Below are 24,751 nucleotides of genomic sequence, written 5' to 3' on the forward strand. Positions count from 1 at the left end.
GTTATGAAGACCAATTCTACATGACTAAAATTATAATATATTGGCTCAACATCCAACCAAAACATAACTTCCGCGGCCTTTTCAAATTTAGAGTTCCGATGTCGTGAATATACGACATGAGGGGGCCGTTTGTATGGACCGTACTGGTGTTGCAATAGGACACCATTCCAACACCACAAACGACACACTGTCCTCTAGTGGACCGGAGGATGTATTCCACGCTTTGGCATCATGCAACATTGATAAATCATTAGGACATTATTAATTCCTCTGTTAAAAAGAAAAATTAAAAGGAATATTTTAAAACTTTGTGAAAAATAATTGCTTATTTACTTTGGTGCAAGAAGGTAGAAGAAACAACTTGTACCCTTATTATAATTATCCATTCAATATGAAGCGATCGCCAACCACTGTCTGACTGCTTATCTGACTTTGCCAAGAAAAAACAAACTGCCCACTAGCACCTCTATAGCTCCCTTTTTAACTATTTGCGAAAGTCCAATTGTTCTTCAAGGAATTATTATGCCGCGTTATTATTATTATTCTCCATAAACAACTGCATTTTTGGAGGCTTTATCATATTCAAAAACTCATAAAAGTTGGTACACGCGTCTCTCCCGACGAAAAAATGTCATATTTTAATGGAGTCACGAGTGGGTGTGGCCAAATGGCTCGCTAGCGCCCCCTAAAGAGATGCCCCGGCAGCTACATTTACCTACATGCACGAAATTCAGTGGAAATGTGTATCACACCAGGATGTACAAAAAAGTTCCAAGGTACCATTACGTCAACTCAACAGGAAGTCCACCATTTTTACCCCAGCCCTTCTTGCTGGAAGGCAACAGTGCTAACCACTGCACCACCAATCTTCCCAGGAGATGCTCTCCATTGTGACAGATCTTTGGCTCCACTGTCCACAAATATTCATTCAAATGCGACCAAAATTGCCGCAGACATTCTTTGGATTGTAAATTTACGTGTTTTCAAGGGGGTCTGCAGTGATATTAAATATCTTCCTGTAACGTGTAGTGTATGCAAAACCTTTTCAATTTCTCCAAACGTTTCAACTTCACTAAAAGTTGAATCACCATCAACAGGCCGAGGTGGAATCTGAACCATGAATAGTAACCTTGGTGAAGGAGAATCTTTTACCTGTTGAGTTAACCAGACTGTCGGCTGAGTCGCTGGAAAACTCTGAGCGAACTCCGTCAAACACTTTCTCCTGCCGCGACTCGTTCATCAGCGTTGAAGATAGTCCAGCGGACTACAACGTCACTTCAGGGCTGGAAACGACCTCATGGGGACGCGCGTAATCCACAGTCATACTATAGCATGTCATCCAAAAAGTGACCCAAAAGTCATTTTTGTATATAGTACATAGTATATAGTACATAGTATATAGTATATAGTATAGTCAGGGCGATGCGGCTAAGTTTGATGTTTGATGTTTAAGGCCATTGTGCTCCAAACCTCACGAAACTTTGCACATGCATGGAATCACTGATTGTCTCTCTCTCCCCATAAAAGCCACGAGTAGGACAATGGACAGGTGGCAATCCTGGAGATGCTGAGAAGCTGGGTGTGTGTTCGGAGGCATGGCAGGAGCGCACAACGACTGTGACAGAGTGAGGCTGTGGCCCAAATAAACACATTTTGAACTATACTGGAGCTGGTTTGGTTCCTTTGTGCTGAGGGAACCCACTGTGGTAACAGACAAGTGTTACAATTTCCTTAAAGACCATGAGCTCTAATTCCATGAATCTCGGCAAAGCGTGAACACAAAGGCGAGCACGTCTGCAGCGCAGCATGGCACATTGGTAAATTAGGAGGAATAGATAATTAGGTGTGTCACAATTTGTGCCACAGAAGTCCCTTTTAAAACCTCTGTGGCACAGCGTTGTGTCAATTTTGTAATCGCTGAAGAAAGAGCAGACAAACTTTATGCACGTTCCACGAGTCAGCTTCTGCATTCTGATGTTAAATGGAAGAGGATTGGGAATGATCATTTTTATTTAGGTTTTGTAAAAGATTGGATGCTACTGTGGTGCAGTGGGTAGCACCGTCACCTCACAGCAAGAAGGCTGTGGGGTTAAACCGCAGCCTTTCTGTGGAGTTTGCATGTTCTCCCTGTGCCTGCGTGGGTTCTATCCGGGTACTGCGGCTTCCTCCCACTATCCAAAAACATGCATGTCAGGTTAATTGGTGACACATTAACCTGACAAAAGAGGCGGGTGGGAATGATAATTTAACTCAGAATTTGCTATGATTAACTGATTCAGAAGGTTGCATCCAAAATATTTTGTTATAATTATTTAAAAGATTGGATGGCACTGTGGTGCAGTGGGTAGCACTGTCATAGAGAGAAGGTTCTTGGTTTGTACCTCAGCCTTTCTGTGGCGTTTGTATGTTCTCCCTGTGCCTGCGTGGGTTCTTTCTGGCTCTCACCCACAGCCCCAAGACATGCATGTTAGGTTAAATGGTGACTCTAAATTGATGAAAATGGACCACTTAAATGAATATTAGTTTATGCAAAAAATAAACTACAAATACAAAACAGTAATAAAATAATAATAAAATATGTATAATAAAAATGTTGCAATGCTTTCTTTTGAGGCAGATGAGCACCCACCTCTGAGCCTGGTACTATCCATAGACAATATAAAACTGGACGTAGCTTCCGGCTCTGAAAAATTAAGCCAATGCGAAAGTGCCTTAAACTGTAATATCTCCCGGTGCCGCTAGAGGTTGGCTCCAAAAAGCCTCCGGCTCCATAGACTTACATTCAACTTCTCATAAAATACTCGGTCAATAAAATTTCTCCATAAGTTTTCTGTATGTCATTTGTTAAATTCACTCTTCCATTTTAGTGTTCTGGCCGTCTATCTGAAATGATAGAATGAATGAATGAAGGAGCTGCTTAAGGCCTTGACATTCACATGCAGAGGGGTGAGAGGTATTGTCCTTATTAACGTCAGCTAAGTTTACATCACCTCTCACCGACCTCCTCATTTATGGAGTCCAGAGGGCTGGATATATGATCATTTTGGAAACAGATTCAGTTTATGGAACTGATAACAACAAAACCAAACTGGATGAGTTTGATCAATAATTATTTTTAGGGGTGACTGTGGGTAGGATGGTAGAGTGGGGTTGCCCACTAATCGAAAGTTCGGCAATTTGATCCCTTTGTCTTCTTGTTCACATGTCGAAGTATCTTTGGGCAAGACACCAAAACTCGAATTGCTCCTGATGGCAAGCGAGCGCCTTGCATGGCTGTGTCATCGGTCTGTGAATGGCAAATGATGTAAAGAGCTTTGAGACCGCTTAGGTGATTAAGCGCTATATAAGTGTAGACCATTTACTATTTGCTATTTCTGGGATTGAATGTAGGGTATTGATGTCCATAGAATTTGTTCATGAATTGTGTTAACCTTTGAACCCTGATTGGACTCTGATCCTTGGCTGTTTTTCGAAACTGTAATCCGAACAGGTTAAGCCCGTGCACGGCTGAGGCTAGGACTCAGGGGACTACTTCCCAAAAGGCTTCGGGTTCCTGGGTAGGAGAAGAGTCTAAACCTGCCAATGCATCAGTTACAAGTAACTGTCACTGCACTGGTAATTGTTTTCCATGGGGGCACAGGCAGCATAAATAAAAGCAGAAAATATGATGCAATTAAATAATAACATTATAACACTAACAGAATAGTAATTTGCTGCAGTTAATTCTGAAGGTATTGTGGTGGAATTTAAGAACTAATTCTCATTTTGTTCGAGTATTGTTTATAATTACAGGACAAATTGTAAAGTGATGCGGTGCTGAAGGGGAATGAAGGTTCCATTTGATTCCCAGCTTCCTTCATGCAAAGGAGGCCTTGAACCATTTGTAATGAGACAGGAGACAACAAGGTAATAATTTGGACATTTCAGAATTTATCAATCACAATGTGGACATGTTTGTGCTTCATACTGCAGTGCATACTTAAATCTGTATATCAAAGATTTCAAAATTCTTTCATATGAAGATCAGAAATTAATCCAAGTAAAAATGCCGTGGACAAAATATGATGTCATGGACATGACAGCTATTTTACAGGAAATTAACATTTTGAATCTTAAATGATTTCAGAATAATGAAAATACTATTCTTTAATTTGCATAATAGTAATTAATTGTTTTGCAGAGTACTTTTGTGCATGTCCCATCACTTGCAAGCTTGTTCAACTGGAACAAATCTGTTTGCCTTAGGCTAGAAAAACAGGATATGAAGTCATTCTAGGAGCACCTGAACTTCAGGTCCAGTCACTAAATGAGTTTACCTTTGGACAAAACCCCCATGACTGCATAAACAGTTATTCTTTAAACCTAGACCGGACATGTGAACCAAACTACTGGGAAATTCTAATTGTGGTGTTGATGATTCCTATTTTAGTAATGGGACAGGAAATCTTGCCAGATATGGGAGGTCATAAAAGTAGATTCAGAGTGAAAGTGCACATGAAGAGGCACAAAAGACCTGATCAGAGCGAGATGGCTGTGCTTCAAGCCTGCCAGAGCCGGAACCACAGGGGGGACGAAGGCCCAACATCAGGGCCTCTTTATAGACAATTGAAGTGGTGAAAGTGATAACACTGAGGACAAGCGAGACACTGTCAAACACAGCATGGCAGTAGGTCTCCAAACAGCAACAATGGAAGTTGTTCTTCCTTTGAGCATCACTGGGAGGTGCCTGCTCAGAAGGACATGAACAATGACATGAGGTGAGGGGGGAACTCAAGGAGGTGGGCCGGCTGATGCGACGCTTGACCGAAAGTGGAAGGATTGACAACCTGCAATATTTTGTTGACTCTGGCAGCAGAAAAAAAAGAACAATAAACCCAATGGCAACTATAATTTACTCAAAGGATTAATAATCTCATTACAAATGGTAAATTAGCTGGTTAAAAAAAATAAAATCCTTATTACTTTTAATTGGAAATCTTACAAAACTTCTGTGCATTTTTCCACATATCAATTTAAATTTGGCCACAAAGTGAAACAGATACAGTCAAGAAGGTTTTACCCACAGACAGCAGAACAAACAATCTTATACATTACTGAAACCCTCTCCTCTCCATGCAGGCCTTCAAATACTCTTCAGTTATTGCTAAAAAAGGAAATAACTTCTCATTTTGTCCAACAATCTGAGAGCTGGCAGCAGGCTGTTTCAAAAATAATTTTAGTTTTTCTGAAATCCCACCAGAAACACATTAGGTGGAGCAGCAGATGTACATTTAATATCAATAACCTCTGTGCAGGTGCAGGAGTACTCTATTTTATTAGTGTGAAACTGAAACAGCACCCAACTACCTGTATTCTTCCGTTTCCATTACATTATTTTTAAGACCTGCTAAACTATTGAAAAAAGTGTTATTAACTTGAACTTTGCCCACAGTTTCCCCACTACATCAAACTGTAGGGATTTTGTTAGTTTTCACATAAGGTGTTTGTCATTATGATATGACAGTTTGCTCAAATTCTCTCTGAGCCTCAATACAGCAGTTCACAAACCAATGGGTGGCGTCTCTGTCGGTTGCCGCTTGGTTACAAATCACTGCTCTACTGGAGGAGCTGGGGGAGCCATTGCAACCAATCTTCAGCAGAAGGAGAAAGACACACAATGCATGCAGGCCTGTCTCGTCAAACCCCAGACAGGATAAAGCTCCCAAACACTCACATGAAAACTTGTTCAACGCTGGATATCCGAAGTTCTCCCGTCCAAGAGGGCGACCTCAACTGGTGGTTTAAAAACCCAATTGGTCAGCCCCAACTAAAGACCCAAGATTAATAACTATGAGGCTGTTGTTTATTCACCAGGACATTGTAATATAATTAATTGAATATTAATATTTGAATGTTAGTTAACAGGAGTATTGTGTTTGTGTAGGTCATAGTATATAAGTATAGTATTTGCACTGTTGGAGGTTTTTCTTCTTCTTAAAGGGGAGCTTTTTTCCCCTCCCAGACGCTCATGTGGGAACTGCTGAATTGTTGGTTTACTTTGTATAATGTTGTGAAATTCTGTTGTAAGGACTTTATTAGTTAAGTACCTTGAAATAACTTGTGTTGTGATTTGGCACTATATAAATAAAATTCAATTCAATTTAAAAAAAAAAATTTTCAACTGTTGTTTTTTAAAATTATTGTTAGGAAACAAATACTGTCATGTACTTGATCCTTATTTGTGTAGGACGTGTTTTGGTTGCATTAGTGCATTTTGAAAAGTCATTAACTGTTGTGCTGAGCTTAAAATAAAAATGACTTATGAAAATCGTAGAACATTTTAAATGTGTGTGTGTTTATGTTCCCCTGAGGCACCTTTTCTGGTATAAACACAGACCAGTAGTCCTCATGTGGACCAAGTCAACAAAATAAGACAAATATTAGTGTAATCACTGTGAAACTATACACATTTAACCTCTTAACAAAATGTTTTTTGTTTATTTGTATGTTATACAAAATATTAGAAACGTCCCGAAACAGCCCTATGCGCTATCACCACCGGCCACCGTTAAACTCATGAAGGCAGGCAGCATCACAGGACAATGCACTCATTCCCTAAACTGCAGCCAGGTGTGCCTAATAAACAGGCACCAGTGTTTACTGTAAACTCTGCAAACTGCGACTCCCGTCGTTCCTTGCGTCATTGTGTCAACATGGCGCCTGTCTGCCGGACAAAAGGCGAATCTGTCTGACGACGGATTGAAGCCCAATTAGACGCAGAGGAGACATTTTGGGAAAGCTGACAGTGTCTGTGTGTCGCTGCGCCCCCAAGGCGATAGATATATGGTCAAACAAACATCTGTGGAGGCTCTTCGACTGGAATAATAAGGTAAGTAAAGTCCTGCAGCTCCAACTCCTGCTGTCTTCAGACGGTCCTGCCGGCCCGATGCATTTCCTTTTCCTTATGCTGATAACTGCAAACTCCTTAAAAAAAAAAAAAAAATCGCCAGTGCCGCGGCGTTTTCGTCGGCGGGTAAGTTTCACACCACCTTAAATGATATGAACGGGCTCGTTTGAACACTACAGCGGTGGGCTTTCATTCGGCGTGTGTGCAGTTCACGAAGAGACGCTTAATCAAACACAATGTCAACTTTTCCACTTGGTCCACAGCGCTCGCTAACGCGATGCACGGCGTGTTTTAGTAGAGCGTGACAATTACGCTAAACAGGCGAGCCAGTAACATGGAGTGCTGTTCGGCTGTGCCCACGGTGGGTTAGTTTACTACGGATAAGCCGAATTGGTGTGTTGCTCGCCACTATGTACAGGACGTCTTAAGACACCCTCTGTCGGGCAGACCTAGTTTCCTAGAAGCAGGGCAACATTGAAAAGCCCATTTTTTTTTAAAAATTTTTTTATTTATTATTTATTTTTTTACAATGATATCCGGCGTGAAAATCGATAATTCTCAGCCGACCCTGCGCGTCAGGACCACCGCTGTGGAGTCTCCGGCCACACCAGCCGGCTGCTCGTTCTCTTGTTGCATTTCGGGTCCGAGGCCAAGTTAAAAAGTTGCCTACTGTCATTAAAAGACTTTGTCTATGTGCTCGGCTGCAGCCAGGATCCAGTTTGTGCCACGTCTGGTTAGGAGCTCGGGCAGTTCACCGGGTTCACGGGTGGTAACACGGTTTTATCTTTTAACATGTTGGACTTTACTTAGAAGTAAGTCTTCATGTTTAGGAAACATGGCAATTATTAAGCTCCTCCCGCACACACCCACCCACCCGCGCACGGTGACAACCCAGTGTTGCATGGTGTGTAGTGTTTTTTAGAGGAGTGATGGTGTCACGAAGCCTCCACGGGGAACATTTCTTGACTGATCATGTTGTGACCCTCAGAGGAGTCTGTTGGGAAGGTCTCCACTCCACAGGGGGTGAAGTTCAGGAACGAGAGACACTGCTGTCTCGCTGAAGGACACTTCAGGAGTGTGTCATTTTAAAAGTCACATTATTTTGGAGTACAGTCGCTCACTGCTTTTCGACTGTAGTGTTTGTGTTTGTATTTGCATGTTTCCCTGCACTTTTTTTCCCCCGCAGACATCTCTCTTGCTAACATATTATACACTCAATGTTTCAGACCTCTGCTGGGATGGTGACAAACAAACATTAAAATAAACACACAACATGACTTTCTGGCATTTAATGTTGTCATATCTCCATTTTAATGGACTTTCGCTGATGAGGTATGGTAAATATCTTGCTTGTATTTGACCAGAGATATCTTTTTGTTTATTTATTTTTACCAAGTGCGCATTGACTATTGTAACTGTGGTGTCAAACCTTGGTTGGCCTGATCTGGATAAATATGGAAAAATAAAAGCTAAAGCTCAAACTGATCTTAAAGCCACTGTTTCCAATACAACACAAACAATGGTTCTTGAGTTAGTTTGCTGTCGAGGATTTCTTTTTGCTTTCGCTGCTGTCTGCAGGCTATAATAAGTAATCAGAGGGATTCTTTTCTGAGGACAGGAAGGAAAACGTTTAGTTTGCTGCCAGATCACATGGTGTCACATCTGAATTCGTCTGTTTCTTCTTACAATAGTGTCACCTTTAAAGGACTGTGGGTTTCCTGTCAATAGTGGCTTTTAGAGACTAACTGGTCGGATACATCAGACCATTGTTTCTGCCTGTGGGTGGTTGTACTGAAGCGCTCTGTGCTCCTCCTGTTGCTGTAGAAAGTGCAGCAAAGTAAATAGACTTTTGATGCTACTGCTTAATACAGCAAGACAGAAAAACCCAGTGATTGACTTCATTTGAAAGCTTACCTGTGTTCACCCCATCTGACTGTTTTGTGACATTGATTGGACTCTTCAAGTCAGGATTGGTTCAACTCTGTCAGTCCGCCCATGTTTAAAATATGCTTCAATTGGATCCGTTTAGACTTGAAACCAACATGAATGCTAAAAGGACTGAAGTCTAAGAACATGGTTTAATCATTTGGTTAAGTCCCAACTGTTTGTCTTAATATTAGTTTATAAAGTGGGATTAAATCAACAGGAAAAATGAGAATACACATACAATTCCACTGATTTGATTAAAAGTATGTTTAAGCCTTTTCTTTTAGGGTTAAAACGATTCCAGTCAGCTCTTCTCTTAGTTTTGTCTCTGGACTTTGAACAGGCACAGCTCCAGTGCATTTATGTGCAGGTCTGGTCTAACATGGATCACTGAATTTAATTTTTTTTTTTCCACTGATTCAATTTCTCTTTGATCATTCTTGATTTGTTCCAAGATTGCATCGTGCGAACTTACACATGCACACAGCTTTTGTTGTCCTCAGATGTTCGTGCATGCGGAGCCGCCAAAACCAAACTCTGCTGAGCCTCTTTGCAAAAATGGTGTGTAGCCACCTAAAGTGTTCCTCGTGCCCTGGTGGCCGCGGGTTTAAAGCGCCGGCGATGAACCAAAACATCCTGAATTTGCATCCTGCTGGGGAGCTTTGCTGCTTGTTATTTTTCATCTCGTTCTTCCTTCTTTTCGTCTCCTGTCCAAAGCTTGTGTACCTGGTTTCAAACCACATGAAAGCACATTACAAGGAACAACTGCTGATGCTACAGAACTTTTGCTGGGTTTTTTTTTGTGTTTTAGTGTTACTTACACTAACTTAATAAAGAAATGCAACGCAAGTCAGAAAGACTGCCAGTGGGGCTTCAGAAACATTACACTTAAAGAAGTGGAAATGTAGTATATTTAATGGTTAATGTGCAACGAAGTCTTGTAAACTCAAGACAGATGATTTTGATAATAAATATTTGAGGTAATGAATTTGCTGTAGTTTTGCAGCCGTGTATTGATCCTGCGTGTCACTCTAACTTCATACAGTATGACTCATCCTCTGCAGCAGGAGAGAAAGTATGAAGCTTGGCTGCCTGAGATGTAAATTTTTCTTGGCATTCTTCCAACACACACACACACACACACACACACACACACACACACACACACACACACACACACACACACACACACACACACACACCCCGTCTTATATCTGTAAGCGTTGATGTGTCTGATTCTCATCTGCGGCCTGTTTTTCTTCTCTGCATCGAGACAGATGTGTTGTCTCTTATTTCTCTGTTTATGTTCCTCTCGCTCGCCCTCTTTCTCTCTCGGTTCAGCTCAGTGACTCTTATTATGGCCGTCCTTCAGAAATTACACACAGTCACTGCATGTTTCAAAAATAAATGGCATATCAAAATACAGCTGTAGATAAGAATTAACATGCGAGAGCCGCATTGAGGTATATACACAACGCAGCATAATGAACCGTGTCCATAATAATATATTTTCATATCGTTAAATGAATACAAATGCTCTAATAAAAGCCTTATTCAATGTGGAGGAATGCACTTCATATCTGGATAGCAGCTGCTGAGCAGTGGTGTGTGTGTGTGTGTGTGTGTGTGTGTGTGTGTGTGTGTGTGTGTGTGTGTGTGTGTGTGTGTGTGTGTGTGTGTGTGTGTGTGTGTTAAATCTGCAGGAAGCTAACAGATGTGACTGTACGTCCATTTTTGTTCTGTTATAGTTTCAGTGATGGAAATTTTTTTTCCTGGATGTGAAGCTCAGCGGGCAGAAGAAGGTCACTTTTCAGCTAAAAATGTGTCAGTCAGTTGAATTAAATTATGCACAATACTGACTGTAATATTTCGTGCTAGTGTTTTGTTTTCAATAGTCATTTATTCACTCTTGAATTACCTCTCTACATAATATAGTTACATACAAGTGCCAGACAGGAGGGTGAAAATAAAATCCTGTGTTTCTGCATCACGCGCAAGACGATTCTCTGTCATGAGTTTAGTGTTACTCTGCCTCACACCACTGATGACTGTCCACTTTAGTCTCCTGTATGAAAATGAGGTGACACAATAAATGCTTTCAGCTATGTTCTGCCCTCATTAATATTTGGGGTAAATCTCTGGGACCTGTATTATTTAGATGCACTTACCACCAACAATCAAAAGTTTTGCAAAAATCAATTTGTACTGAAATTGTTTTTCAGGACTATAACTTAAGTGTCCCGTGGAGGTTTGTTTTAAGTAAACAAAACTTGGGTTTACATCATAGACCGTGTATGAAAATGATTCGTGAAGCCAATGCAGAAGAGCCTCAAAGTGCAATATCACCGAGGGCCCCCGGGGGCTGATGGACCTTCCTGTGGTGCACCACACCACACCACACCACATCCAGCTGTGGTCACTTCTGGCTACAAAAAACAAGATGGCAACCAAAGGACCAGAGTCCAGGCTGACGCTGGGCTGCTACTTGGTTTACATTGTGTTTCCCCAAAATATGTCATTTGTGAATTTGGTGTCTAAGAAATGAGTTCAGTGCATTTAGAGGCTGGTTAAATAGTTTGAATTGAGAATTGTTTAATCAGCACATTGGTGTAAAACCAGTGTTACTCCAGGAGGGAAAAACTCCACAAGATACCTTTTAAGTTTTACTCATTTATGTCATTTTTATTTTTTATTTTTTTTAGCTATTTTGTCCTTGTGTGAAAAATGGAAAATTATGGAGTAAATTGTACCTAAAATATAAAAAACCCAACCCTGCATTAACAGCACTGTATTGATGTTGTGCAGGATGTTCCAGCAGTGTGAGGAGCCTCGCTTCACCATCGAGCAGATCGACCTCCTCCAGAGGCTCCGGAGGACTGGGATCACCCAGGCGGAGGTCCTCCACGCGCTGGACACCCTGGACCACCTGGACCGGCAACATGGACACAAGCTCACCCACAAGTCTTCCTACATGCCGCCCTCGTCTTCCAACGCCGTCGCCGCCTCGTCCTCCACGACCTCCACCGCCACTCAGACAAGTTTCCCCGTCAACCGACTCTCATTGTCACCCAATAACACCTTCGACACCACCTCGCCACCTCTGCCAATTCCAGTAGCCTCGCCTGTTGCCATGGCAGCAGTAGCGCAGAATGGCCTGGTTGCCGTCACCAATGGGAAGCTGTCACCGCCCCGGTTTCCTCTCGGTGTGGTCAGCGGCAGCGTCACCGCACCGGGCTACGGGTTCGAGGCCAGCGAAGAGGACATAGACGTTGACGATAAGGTGGAGGACTTGATGAGGTAAGACCGGACCGCAACTGTCCCAACCTGCACGAGGCCGGGCTGAACAGGTTTTCAGGAGGAAAGGTTGATGGGTGGTTTTGAGCCGTGCTGTCCGACAACCGCGTTGCACCATGTTAACAGTTACAGTAGTTCTGGCCGGTCCTGAGCAGTTGAGTTTGGGTCTGTTTATTATGTTTAGGGGACAGTTACAGAAAACGCCTTCAGGGGAAAAACGGAAAACCTGTTTGAAAACATTCCCGATTCAGTATGAATGTAAGCGTTTGTGGTAGTCGTCTACATTTTTCAGTACATCATCTTCCACAAATACAGAGTTGTTGTGTTTTTTTGTCCTAGTTTCCAATAAATAGCAGCGCACAACAGCTTTGCAATGAGTGTTCATGCAGTAAATGCGGACAGTCGCCCGCCAACGTTATGAGCAGCATCTGGCTCAAGTTTGAGCTTTCGCTACGTTAGCCTAAACAACGTAACTTGAACGTCCACGTCGGCTGTAACGAGGTAAAATTGGCCTTGTGAAAGTCGTGAGCACAACAACATGTGCAGTTGTTGCAGTTTACAAATGATTGTGGAAACATTTCGGGGTGCGTCACATTCAGAGGACTTGTTTCAATACACACAAACTCGCTCTTGAATTCTGTGCACAGCGGCGGATATTTGCTTCGGTATGATGTCTATATTTTCTTGTTTCTTTGTAAATGCCATCGCAAGTGACATTAGTTTTTATTCTGGTCATCTGTAACTTGTTTGTGATTGTCTGACTCGAATACAAAATATCTCCACGTATGATTTGTGGAGTGTTTGCTGCTCCCACGCGTGCTCGCGGTCCAGTAAAAACACCTGCCGCCATGTTTGTTCGGCATCGATTTGGCGCTGAAGTATTGGTTCCTTTGACATCTGTAGTTATTCCATGTACACAACATGTCAGTTGTAAGCAGGGAGACAAAGAGACCATCATTTCAGATTTGATGCAACACGCATCTAAAATATTTCCTCAGTCTCCCCACAAACCAAACCCTGACGTCCTGACGCTGCTGACAGAGCAGCAGACCAAAGTCACCGTTCGACCACCTGGAAGATTGAACTCATTCCTGGACAGTTTACAACAACCGAGACAATAAAAAGGAGACGTCTACAGTAAATAGCTGCAGCAGTGGGCGTTAATACAGAGAGCCTGCTCACATACTACACACACATAGTACACATAGTACACACACACACACACACACACACACATATACACACTATATACACACATAGTACACATAGTACACACACATACTACACATAGTACACACACACACATACTACACATAGTACACACTATACACACACATACTACACATAGTACACACACACACACACACACACACACACACTACACACTATATACACACATGGTACACACACATACTACACACTATATACACACATACTACACACACATAGTACACATAGTACACACTACACACACATAGTGCACACACTATACACACGCACATACTACACACACACTATACACACTATACACACGCACATACTACACACAGTGTACACACACGCACACACATACTACACACACACACTACACACGTAGCTACACACACACACACACACACACACACACACACACACACACACGTAGCTACACACACACACGTAGCTACACACACACACACACACGTAGCTACACACACACACGTAGCTACACACACACACACGTAGCTACACACACACACGTAGCTACACACAGGCACTCAGGGCCTCCTGACTGCAGTCTGCAGCCAGACAGCAGCAATCAGAGCGGTATTGATTTGAAGATGTGAGGAGATGAAATCAAACCAGAAGGAGAGCAGACATTATTAGATCCGTCCTCTGGTTCCTGCTCGCATTTGACTGCCATTAATATACACGTGAACTGTGGAGACCGTTGTGTTGTTATATGCGTTGACTGAAGTCGGACTTCTTGAGATGTCGACATGTGTCGTACACGTATATTGTAATGTATGTTTGTAGGAGGGACAGCGCTGTGATCAAAGAGGAGATCAAGTCCTTCCTGGCCAACAGACGGATCTCCCAGGCCGTGGTCGCTCAGGTAACAGGTGAGTGTCCGTACTTCAGACCGGCCCGGCATCAAACCCACAGAGAGACGGGTCTGACTCGTGTCGTCTTCCTTTCAGGGATCAGTCAGAGTCGTATCTCCCACTGGCTCCTGCAGCAGGGATCGGACCTCAGCGAGCAGAAGAAACGAGCCTTCTTCCGCTGGTACCAGCTGGAGAAGACCAACCCCGGTAACTCCTGCCTCCTCCTTCACGTCTCCTGCGTCACCTCGCACTTCATCACTCTCGGAAAAATACTGTAAAATATATCGTGAGGAAAAAGTTATTTTTTCATAACCGGTGTGCTCTGAATGCATCACTTCAGAAACAGCTAGAGTTTGTTGACAGAGCAAAAATCTGTCTTTTTAGACTTCTACTAAATATAATGATGGTTTATGATGGACGACGTGCGACCACAACATAATGTCAAAGTGTCCCCGAGGAGGATCCTGGACATCGTAAACTGCTCCAATAAATCTGTGCGGAAACACAGTTTTGTCCCTCAAGTCTGATCTCGATACGAACTAAAAGGAGGAACATTTCTTAGCTATTAAAAAGAAAGACAGGACATGTGTTTGCATCCCAAAATAGCCAGAAATGCAACAACAACAGTGACTATATTGTCCGTCCAGTTCAAGTTAGCCTCGGGGGGAAGTAGCACGATGATTTTATCAGATTGAATGTGAGTGTTGGAAAAATTACTCCAGAGGCTCGGTTCAAAATCAAACACATTGGACATTTAGTCTCGCAAGAAGGAGCAACTACATGCACCCTCAAAGAAAGATGTCCAGCAGTGTTCCCCCTATCAGTCCTCCCCAGCAGTCCTCGCCCCAGCCGGGCTCTACCCAGTCCTCTCGTCTTTCTCTCCTCCTAGGGCTTTCTGTAGGGCAGCTTTTATACAGTGACAAACAGTTGACGGTCACTCCCGTTCCCTTTGTACCTGCTTTCGTATGGTAATACCGAGTTGGTTGTAGGTCACAAGATAAGGACACAGTGGGAGTCGTCAATTAGATGTGGAAAGAATCGCTTGCAAATAAGACAGAAAACAAAGGAAACTTTTGGGAGCCTGCTTGACAAAGAGACTTTCCGGAGCCACCATGCAAACGAGGAAGAGACAAATCCTTTTTTTCCATCATATCCCTCCTGTTTATACAAAGTATAACATAAAAAGGAAAAAAAACAAAAGAATCATCATGAGGAAAATCATATTAATCACAATTGTTGTTGTTGCATAAGGGGGTGGTGTTTCAGTCATCGCTCTCAGGCCGCAGGGTCCTATCCTCCTGAACGGATGCCATGTGATGCTGTCCGTCCACAGATATACCAAAAATAAGCTCACCAGAAACTAAATCCCCCGGGTGTTGTTGGTTTCTTCACTGGTTTGAGACAAGCACCCCTATTGGTATCACCTCCCTTTGTAGCCAGACTTCACCACGGGGGAAATGCCGGATTACTTAGTCTGGTATGTCTGTGCGATGTGGTTCAGGCAAAGGTAATCCTTCTGCAACGGCTGAGGTGTATTCAGGCCCGTTCAGCAATCTGCACCTACCGTAATTTCCGGACTATTGAGCGCACCTGAATAGAAGCCGCACCCACTGAATTATTTTTAAAAAATAATTATTTTGAACATAAATAAGCCGCACACGTCTATAAGCCGCAGGTGCCTACCGGTACATTGAAACTTTACACAGACTTTAACGAAACACGGCTTGTAACAAAAATAAAAATGTCAGCGTGACGGATGATTCGCCTTTCCTGTTGACAGTCCGAGTGAGAGGCAGGTCAAAGGTCAGAGGAACCTCATCCATGTTCATTATGGGATGCTCCGCTGTCTTTGCATCAGTGAATTTGCGGAAGTTTGAAACGTTGTCCTCGTAGTCGGGAGGGAGCTGCTGACACAGACTCGTCCGTACCCTGATGGACAGGCCTTTATAAATCTGAGACACCACGACGGTCCACCTCTAAAGTCCTCCAACTTCATTGCGGTGGCGATTGTTTTGGCTTTCAGTCGGATCTGCACAGTTGAAACACCTCGGCCGTCTGCTCTCTGTGTTGAGTCGGCTCTATTTCCTTTTCCAACAGCCAGATCTAATCGCCTTCAACTTGAAAGCTGCATCATGTGCATTTCTTGGTGTCTTTGCCATGATGAGGGTGACAAAATGACGACCGTAATCAGAACGATGGGAAGTTTGAGCGCGCTCGATTTAATCTAAACAGTAAACTAAAAACTTACATTGTTTCACTTTAACCCGTTTGGCAATTTTATTGATCTAATGAAAGCTTCATGTCGCCAGAAAACTGAGCACCGTCACAGAATGTGTTGTTTTGCTCAGTTTTTTGGCGACATGAAGCTTGTGAAAGTGGGAAAAATCCATAAATTAGCCGCGTCATTGTTTAAGCCGCGAGGTTCAAAGCGTGGGAAAAAAGTAGCGGCTTATAGTCTGGAAATTATGGTATATGTTGATTACACACCATGACAAGGCACTTTTCTAGACCATGACACACTGACTCATGCCGTGACACTTTCAGAATTTTTTTTTTTAGTAGTTTGTAAAGCCATATGTTGTAAATGCTTAGTTTATTATGGATACCATCCCTCCTGTTGAGACATGGTTTATCCCATGGCTCAAAAGGGCCGCATATCTATATAAACTGTTTTGAGAGTATCAGCTTGCCTTCTACATGCTGTCGCTGTTAGTTTTCCCTTGAATCCATGTTTCTTTTCCCATTTTTTCAAATATTTTATGTTATCCCTGCCTTTTGAGTGCATGCATTTTACGTCTCCCTCCAGAGGTATCTCTTCGATCTTATTACAGCATGTCCCCATTTTTTCTATCTGTGAGCCAACCAGTTTGTATGGAGTTCACCCGAGCAACTGGTCTTTATACAGTGTACCGTTAGGCTTCGGCCCGCCTTTACACTTGTAGGACACTCACGGTATCTATTATTTATTCTTATAGTTCCCTGTAGGTCCCTGACCTATTTCCGAAGTCCCCGACTTAGTTCCCTGTAGGTCTCTGACCTATTTCTGAAGTCCCTGACTTGGTTATCTGTAGATCCCTGACCTATTTTTGTTCGCGCGACTTTTAGTTTACCTAGTCTGCTCAGACTCTTTAGTTTACCTAGTCTACTCAAACTCTTTAGTTTACCTAGTCTGCTCAGACTCTTTAGTTTACCTAGTCTACTCAAACTCTTTAGTTTACCTAGTCTACTCAGACTCTTTAGTTTACCTAGTCTGCTCAGACTCTTTAGTTTATATAGTCTACTCAGACTCTTTAGTTTACCTAGTCTGTTCAGACTCTTTAGTTTACCTAGTCTACTCAGACTCTTTAGTTTACCTAGTCTGCTCAGACTCTTTAGTTTATATAGTCTACTCAGACTCTTTAGTTTACCTAGTCTGCTCAGACTCTTTAGTTTACCTAGTCTATTCAGACTCTTTAGTTTACCTAGTCTACTCAAACTCTTTAGTTTACCTAGTCTGCTCAGACTCTTTAGTTTACCTAGTCTACTCAAACTCTTTAGTTTACCTAGTCTACTCAAACTCTTTAGTTTATATAGTCTACTCAGACTCTTTAGTTTACCTAGTCTACTCAAACTCTTTAGTTTATATAGTCTACTCAGACTCTTTAGTTTACCTAGTCTGCTCAGACTCTTTAGTTTACCTAGTCTACTCAAACTCTTTAGTTTACCTAGTCTACTCAGACTATTTAATTTATATAGTCTACTCAGACTCTTTAGTTTACCTAGTCTGCTCAGACTCTTTAGTTTATATAGTCTACTCAAACTCTTTAGTTTACCTAGTCTGCTCAGACTCTTTAGTTTACCTAGTCTGCTCAGACTCTTTAGTTTATATAGTCTACTCAAACTCTTTAGTTTACCTAGTCTACTCAGACTCTTTAGTTTACCTAGTCTGCTCAGACTCTTTAGTTTATATAGTCTACTCAAACTCTTTAGTTTACCTAGTCTACTCAGACTCTTTAGTTTACCTAGTCTGCTCAGACTCTTTAGTTTATATAATCTACTCAGACTCTTTAGTTTACCTAGTCTGCTCAGACTCTTTAGTTTACATAGTCTACTCAGACTCTTTAGTTTACCTAGTCTGCTCAGACTCTTTAGTTTACATAGTCTGCTCAGACTCTTTAGTTTATATAGTCTGCTCAGACTCTTTAGTTTATATAGTCTACTCAGACTCTTTAGTTTACCTAGTCTGCTCAGACTCTTTAGTTTATATAGTCTACTCAGACTCTTTAGTTTACCTAGTCTACTCAGACTCTTTAGTAGGTCCCTGACCTGACTCTTTAGAACAAAACAACAACAAAAGAAGTTGTCTTACCCAGGTGTCCGATGTGTTGATGGTGAATCAGCCTTGTTCTAGGATCCCGTCACTCGTCCTCTCTCCAGTCAGTCCTGGTCTCACCAATGTCCAAACTGAGGTCTTTCACGGTTTCAGGATGTGTCCGGAGAGAGGAGGAGATGTTGGGATCCAGCTCGAAGGACCAATTATGTTGGAAAAATTACTCAAGAGGCTTGGTTCAAAATCAAACACATAGGACAGTGAGGATTAGAAACGATCCAGTCTGTGTCCTCATAACCTCGTGATGTTGATGATGCAACATATTTTTAGATGGCATTATTAATGCTGTGTGACATTTGTGACTCCAGGTGCCACTCTTGCCATGCGAGCCGCCCCATTGGCTCTGGAGGACATGATGGACTGGCACCAAGCCCCGCCTACTTTTGGCTCGGCCCCCGGCGGCTTCCGTCTGCGACGAGGGAGCAGGTTCACCTGGAGGAAGGAATGTCTGGCTGTCATGGAGGGGTGAGGAAGAGGAGGAGGAGGAGGAGGAGGAGGAGAAGGAGAAGGAGGAGGCGGCGGCATGTTGAGGAAGAGGGAAAGAAACTGAGAAGGAAATTGAAAGTAACAAAGTTGAATGTGTATTTCCAGCTACTTCGGTGACAACCAGTATCCTGATGAAGCCAAGAGGGAGGAGATCGCCACCGCCTGCAACGCCGTCATTCAGAAACCAGGTACCACATTTAACACGATGCAAAGTGTATCCTGTTTAATGAAAAGTAGAATAAATGATGAGATTTCATGAAGAATATGAACTGGTGTTTTTACAACGTCTGCTTATCAGTACTCCCTTTTATTACTCCCTATTTTATATATTTATATATATATATATATATATATATATATATTAACTAAGTAGCAGCATTGAAACTTACACTGTGTGTATGTGTGTGTGTTGCAGGAAAGAAGCTGTCAGATTTGGAGAGAGTAACATCTCTGAAGGTCTACAACTGGTTCGCCAACCGCCGCAAAGACATCAAGAGGCGGGCTAATATCGGTAATGTCTAGCTGTGTGCGTGTGAGGACGATATTAGACATGACTTCATGTCTTAAAGGATGTTCTTGTTCTTCTAGATTCTTTTGCATCTCTGTTGCTTTGGTCTGAGTTGATATTCTATGATGAAGTTTGTGTTTTTGAAGAAGCAGCCATCTTGGAGAGCCACGGCATCGAGGTTCAGAGTCCAGGAGGTCAGTCCAACAGCGACGAGGTGGACGGCAACGACTTCCCCGACCAGGTGAGCGACACGTAGACCCCAAACGAGTTTCAACTCGTCCTTTAATCTACAATCCACAACAGCACATGACCGAACAGTGTTTGCACAGAGCAGCAAATAATACAGTTATTGAACTTTGTTTTAGTTCAATGTTAAATGGCGTACAAGACCTTTTTAACAATCTGTTTTCGTTTTGTTTCCTGGTTAACCTGTATATTTGATCCGTGTGATCCGGGAGACTTTCAGTATTGTCAGCTGTGTAATAAACATACACTTGCATGCATAACTAGTTGTAAGGTCAGAGGTCACAGCACCCCGACAGTAATGTAACGGTAGACTAACCTGGCTGTGGTTTCACCTGTGTGCTGCTCTGTCACAGGGTTGCGAGGTGTCCTTATTTGACAAGAGAGCTTCAGCCAGGCAGTTCAGTTTCAGCCGAGCTGACCTCTCCTCTCCGACCCAGGTACGACCCGACTACTTCAACACCAGGAACCAGACGGAGCTACAAAACCACTAACCGCTCCCGTCTCTTCTCCCCTGCTCCTCACTCAGGTACCCACTCTGCTCCCCAGCTGGTTTTCTGCTCTGGGTAGAGGAGGCGTGTCCGGACAGAGGGCCACGTCTCTGATTGGCCGCTCCCTCATGTCAGGGGCGGGTCCTCAGGCGGAAGGCGCCAGACTAACGAGTGTGTCCTGGTCCCCTCCTTCGCCCTCCCTCCAGGACGAGCCCACCATTCACAGCGCGCTGGCCGAGCCCCAGGACCCCATCGACCTGGAGAAGGCTGCGGGGAGCAACCTGGTCCTGGCCAACCAGGTGGACGGAGCCGGGTGCAGCATGGGGAATGACATCAAGATGGAAAGGATGGAGGACGACTGAATCGGGCGGCGGATGTCAGAGCTGTCAGAGTTACGTACGGAACAGGTGTCGTTTTATGCAAGCAGATTTTATAGGAATGTAACAAGTGAAAACAAACAAAAAAAAAGACCAAAAGTCGTGTAAACTCCAACCCTGAGATACCTCCCAACCCTACCTCCAACCACCAACCTGCTCTGCTACGCTCTTATAGGCATTATTAGTGTATTATAATAATAATATTAATAATAATAATAATGATAAGCTTTTATTTGTTCATGTGTTTCCCAGCGATCGACGGAAGATTTCAAATCAACCTAGAAACAAACCCAACAAAGAAAGTGAAATAATTGAACTACGATGCACGTGAGGAAACGCGTCGCGCAGCGCGCCGTGTTGTTATTTCACTTGATTTCTTTGTTGATTTGATTTTGTATTTTGGTGTTTCAAATCTTCCGTAGAGGCTGACGAACAGGACATGATGCATCGTGCAGATTTCTCCGGAAAGCTGCATTTTTCACAGCGGGACAACACTGTATTTGACAGAGTTCAAATAGTTTCAGGGTCTTGCACTGTGATCACAACACAACTGAACAGCCTCAAAAGATAAATACATGAATTTGAAAGTTCATTTCAACTGATTGTTTTAAGACGATGTAGCGCATTTCATCACACTTCTTAATACTTCAAATATCCAGCGATGACTCCGTCTAGACGGCAGAATGACGCTCGAGGTCACGATACGTCGGTGATACTTTGAGCCTCTGATGATAAGAAATGTGCAGAAGAGAAACACAAAGATCCTCCCCTCCCCCCCGCCTGATGGAATAAGCTCAATATATGGAAGCAAAGAAGTGCCATAATAATTTGGCTTTCATTCATTAGATTTAATCCCTCTTGAATACTTAACGCCAAGTTTGAACATTGCTGAATTTATTGCTGCACTGGCACGTTTTACTTTCTTTGTATTTGTGTGGTTATTTTTTGGTAAAATTCAAAGCTTTTTTTTGTTTGTTTGTTTTTCTTTTGTTTTTCAAGGTCACAAAATCAGATTCCAAATTGAACCGTCTTGTGTTTTTGGTCACTCATTGCACGAGGACATCATTTATTTTTTATTTATAACGGTGTTTTTAAAATGCACTACTTTATTACCAACTGGACATTTCTAATTCTCGTTCGAACACCCATTAAAACAGGCGGTTTGTAGTTTAAAAATGAACCTTTCTCTGAGTTCAGCGGTATTTCAACTTTTTAACACTTAGTAGTTAGTCGAGAGGAAATTTACTCATAAGATTCAAATCTTTACAGCGTCTCTTTGCTTCCATATCAACAACAAATGATTTAGAGAAGTGTTACTCAGTACATAAAGGGCGAAAGAAGCCCAAACCGTTAACGGGGTTGCATCAAAACTAGAAACCCGGACGTCCGCGCGGCCGGGTCGGGTCGTCTCTTCATTTGTGTCCAGTTACCGGGGTAACCGGGCAGAACGATCCATCACTGTGATCATCTATCGTCAGTACAGATCGGTCGGGAGGGGTTCAACAGTGTCTGTTTTAGATACCACAGATTCAAGTGTAAAGTGAGTACTTGCATGTGTGCGAGTGCTGAAACACACACACACACACACACAGTTATATGTACGCTAATCCATTTCTATCGACAGTATATAGACATATTAGCTTCAAATGAGAGAAACTATGTGGTGAAAGGTGCGTGAAACATTAGCCAAAGTATTAAGTTGGAAGAGTTTTTTTTTTGGTGTATTTTCTGAGTGTATGAATGGAACTATGTATTAGACATTATGTTAATCAAAGGCGCATCAGATGTGTCAAATTACTGCAAGCAAAGTGCATATTCTTCCTTTTCTTTCGGTATATCTGTGTTTGTTTGTTTGCTCGCTCGATATTCCACGTGTTGTAAACACATACGCGTTCATTTTAAGTGACACTTTATCGGATCGACGCCGCGGCGCTCGGAGTCCCCCGCCGGTCCAACGTCTCATCGATCACTTTGAGTGATCGACGGACCGCGGCAGGAAGACGAGAACGTCCTTCAGGAAACGGACCTTTTCCTCAAAACAAGGAGTTCACGTCGAGTAAATTCTCTTCAAACAACCGCAGCGAGAAGCCTTCCTCAGCTGGAAAATACACATTTTATCAAGAATATTTATGTCGGTACAGCCATTGTAGAAGTTTTCTCCAGTTATTCAAAGTCAGGGTTTGCGTGTCCTCTTATTTTTCTATTGCTCCATATTAGACTACGTTATTCTTTTGTCCAAAGAGTTGAGGTTTAAAGAATAAAATACCCAAACATCTTACCGAGTGCTCACTCACAAATCGATCCCGAGCCTTTGCCAGATTATTTTTTTTTCTATATCATTTGTATTATATTTCTTTCTTTCACCATGTTGAAGTTGGAGACGCGTTGGCTTCACGTTACCAAACCCAGATTCACTACATGGACGTCCGAGTCCGAGGATCGTCCTCAGGCGCTGCGTCCTGCTGGGCGTCGAGACGTCGGGTTGATTTTGAAGCCGTAGGAGCAGTGGTTTTTTATATATATATATATATAAAACTAACGATCGGCAGCTTTAAGCCCTGACGATTTAAATAAACATTTGTAATGATACTAAAAGTTGGGCGTTTTAAAGTGTCGTGGGCGATCGCTGCTGAAACCGGTGAGTCCTCCTCTTGCGTTTGCATCGGTGCGATCAGCTGCTTCTTTTTATTTTTTACTGTGACACATTTAACACTGACATGAAATATTCTCACTGGTTAAAAGTAAATAATACTACAGAGCCGCGCGGCGTTCGATCTAAATCATCAACGCGCAGCAGAACGGTTGAGTTTTGTTGAGCTCCAGTGCGTCGGCGTCCCGTTTAGTTTTTATGTTGAAGTGCCTTATTATTTTCTGAAACGGGATCACGGGATCAGAGCACGAGGAGCTTCTACGATGGCTGTTCATTCACCTCCGCATCGCTACTACTGACGTTCTGTTGCTGCCGACACCGAAGCAGCTTCATCCAAACCGGTTCTCGAGTTCAAAACTGGACACGGATACCTCACACCCCCCCTCCCATCTCCTCCTCCCCCCTCTCCTCCTCCTCCCCCCTCAGCGATAAGCTACACCCCCGCAGGTTCCTCCGCAGCTGCTTCAATGTGAATCCGAGTTCAGAGAGATTAACAGAATAACTGTGACGAGGCCGTGAAGTCGGTTTCACGCTGGCTGTCGGTGTCTTTTAAAAGGGAAATTCCTCCTCCAACTCGAGCCAAGAAATATTAAGTTTGAACATTAAAGGGAAATTCCACTCTAAAAAAAAAAAAAAAAAAAAAGAGAGAAGGTAGTCATTCATAAGCTTGTGCATCCGCCGGGGTCCACGACATACTAAAATAGCTTCTCCCTCCTCCTGGTGGATTTTGAACACGAGTCCTCAGTTTCCGACTGAATGTCCGAAAACAAAAAGGCGTTTTGTGCTGGATGGCGTCTTTGTGCGGCAGCAGAGCTGTCTGTCCTCGGTGTCTTTGCTTTGAGCATTTTGAGGCATCGCTTGTCTGAATTATTTTCACCAAAAATATACAAACCTGCTCTCCCACGAAGGTTTAATCATGTTTCTTATTTTTCTTCTTACTCTGCCAAGCAGAAGCCTTTTCTGGAATGAATCCGCAGATTCATTCGTGCTGTTTTGAGATTATTTCAAATCATTTCAGTCGCTGCCTTCACGCTCTTCTCATGACGTCGTGTTTTGGAGGTCTGAAGCGGCAAAATGTTAAGTTTTTGTCCTTTTAGCCATGTTGGAAAAAAGACATTAAAACCAAAACTATAAATCAAATTAGAAGTCGGGGGGGAAAAAGTGAGCGAAAACTCGCATGTTCATATTTAGAAACGAAGATGGAACCACAACTGTAAATGAAAAGCAGAAGTGAGGTTGCTGTTTGAGTGTTTTTATTCTTCATGGTCTCACATGGGATTGGACGAGCTCACTTTTGTCATTCGTCAGTCATGAGTAATATGACCACACTACAGTGTTCGAGAGCTCAAGAGGAAAACAGTATTTTAAAAGAACTTCACACACTGACGGCAACCTCTCAAGTCTTTTCTGTGTCCTTTGCTTTCATTCCTGTTTATT

At 42.7% G+C, this 24,751-nt stretch overlaps 1 protein-coding gene across 3 annotated transcripts; it reads left to right on the top strand.

Moving 5' to 3' along the window:
• The first annotated feature begins 6,687 nt into the window (after positions 1-6,687).
• Positions 6,688-22,971, top strand: LOC138616185 (homeobox-containing protein 1-like). Of its 3 annotated transcripts, none has more exons than XM_069690314.1 (10): positions 6,688-6,868; positions 11,618-12,109; positions 14,123-14,208; positions 14,287-14,397; positions 18,868-19,024; positions 19,151-19,233; positions 19,461-19,556; positions 19,700-19,794; positions 20,153-20,236; positions 20,326-22,971. In XM_069690314.1, exons 2-10 carry the CDS (start codon positions 11,619-11,621, stop codon positions 20,647-20,649), a joined length of 1,527 nt encoding a protein of 508 aa, XP_069546415.1. In that variant the 5' UTR covers positions 6,688-6,868; position 11,618; the 3' UTR covers positions 20,650-22,971. The 3 variants fall into 3 exon arrangements, with proteins under 3 accessions (XP_069546415.1, XP_069546416.1, XP_069546417.1); XM_069690315.1 differs by having other exon boundaries at positions 19,703-19,794; XM_069690316.1 differs by having other exon boundaries at positions 19,706-19,794.
• The last annotated feature ends 1,780 nt before the right edge of the window (positions 22,972-24,751 follow it).

The sequence above is a fragment of the Brachyistius frenatus genome, unplaced genomic scaffold, assembly GCF_029030835.1.
Source record: "Brachyistius frenatus isolate BFR_SWC_R1_liver_20210118 unplaced genomic scaffold, ASM2903083v1 Contig_9, whole genome shotgun sequence".
Taxonomy (NCBI): domain Eukaryota; kingdom Metazoa; phylum Chordata; class Actinopteri; family Embiotocidae; genus Brachyistius; species Brachyistius frenatus.

What these genes read in the sequence shown, in the direction of transcription:
- LOC138616185 (XM_069690314.1), top strand. Translation starts at nt 11,619, where the DNA reads ATGTTCCAGCAGTGTGAGGAGCCTCGCTTCACCATCGAGCAGATCGAC. An exon ending in TGTCTGGCTGTCATGGAGGG is followed by an intron (nt 19,025 to 19,150) that starts GTGAGGAAGAGG and finishes GTGTATTTCCAG; the next exon opens with CTACTTCGGTGACAACCAGT. An exon ending in ACCTCTCCTCTCCGACCCAG is followed by an intron (nt 20,237 to 20,325) that starts GTACGACCCGAC and finishes CTCCTCACTCAG; the next exon opens with GTACCCACTCTGCTCCCCAG.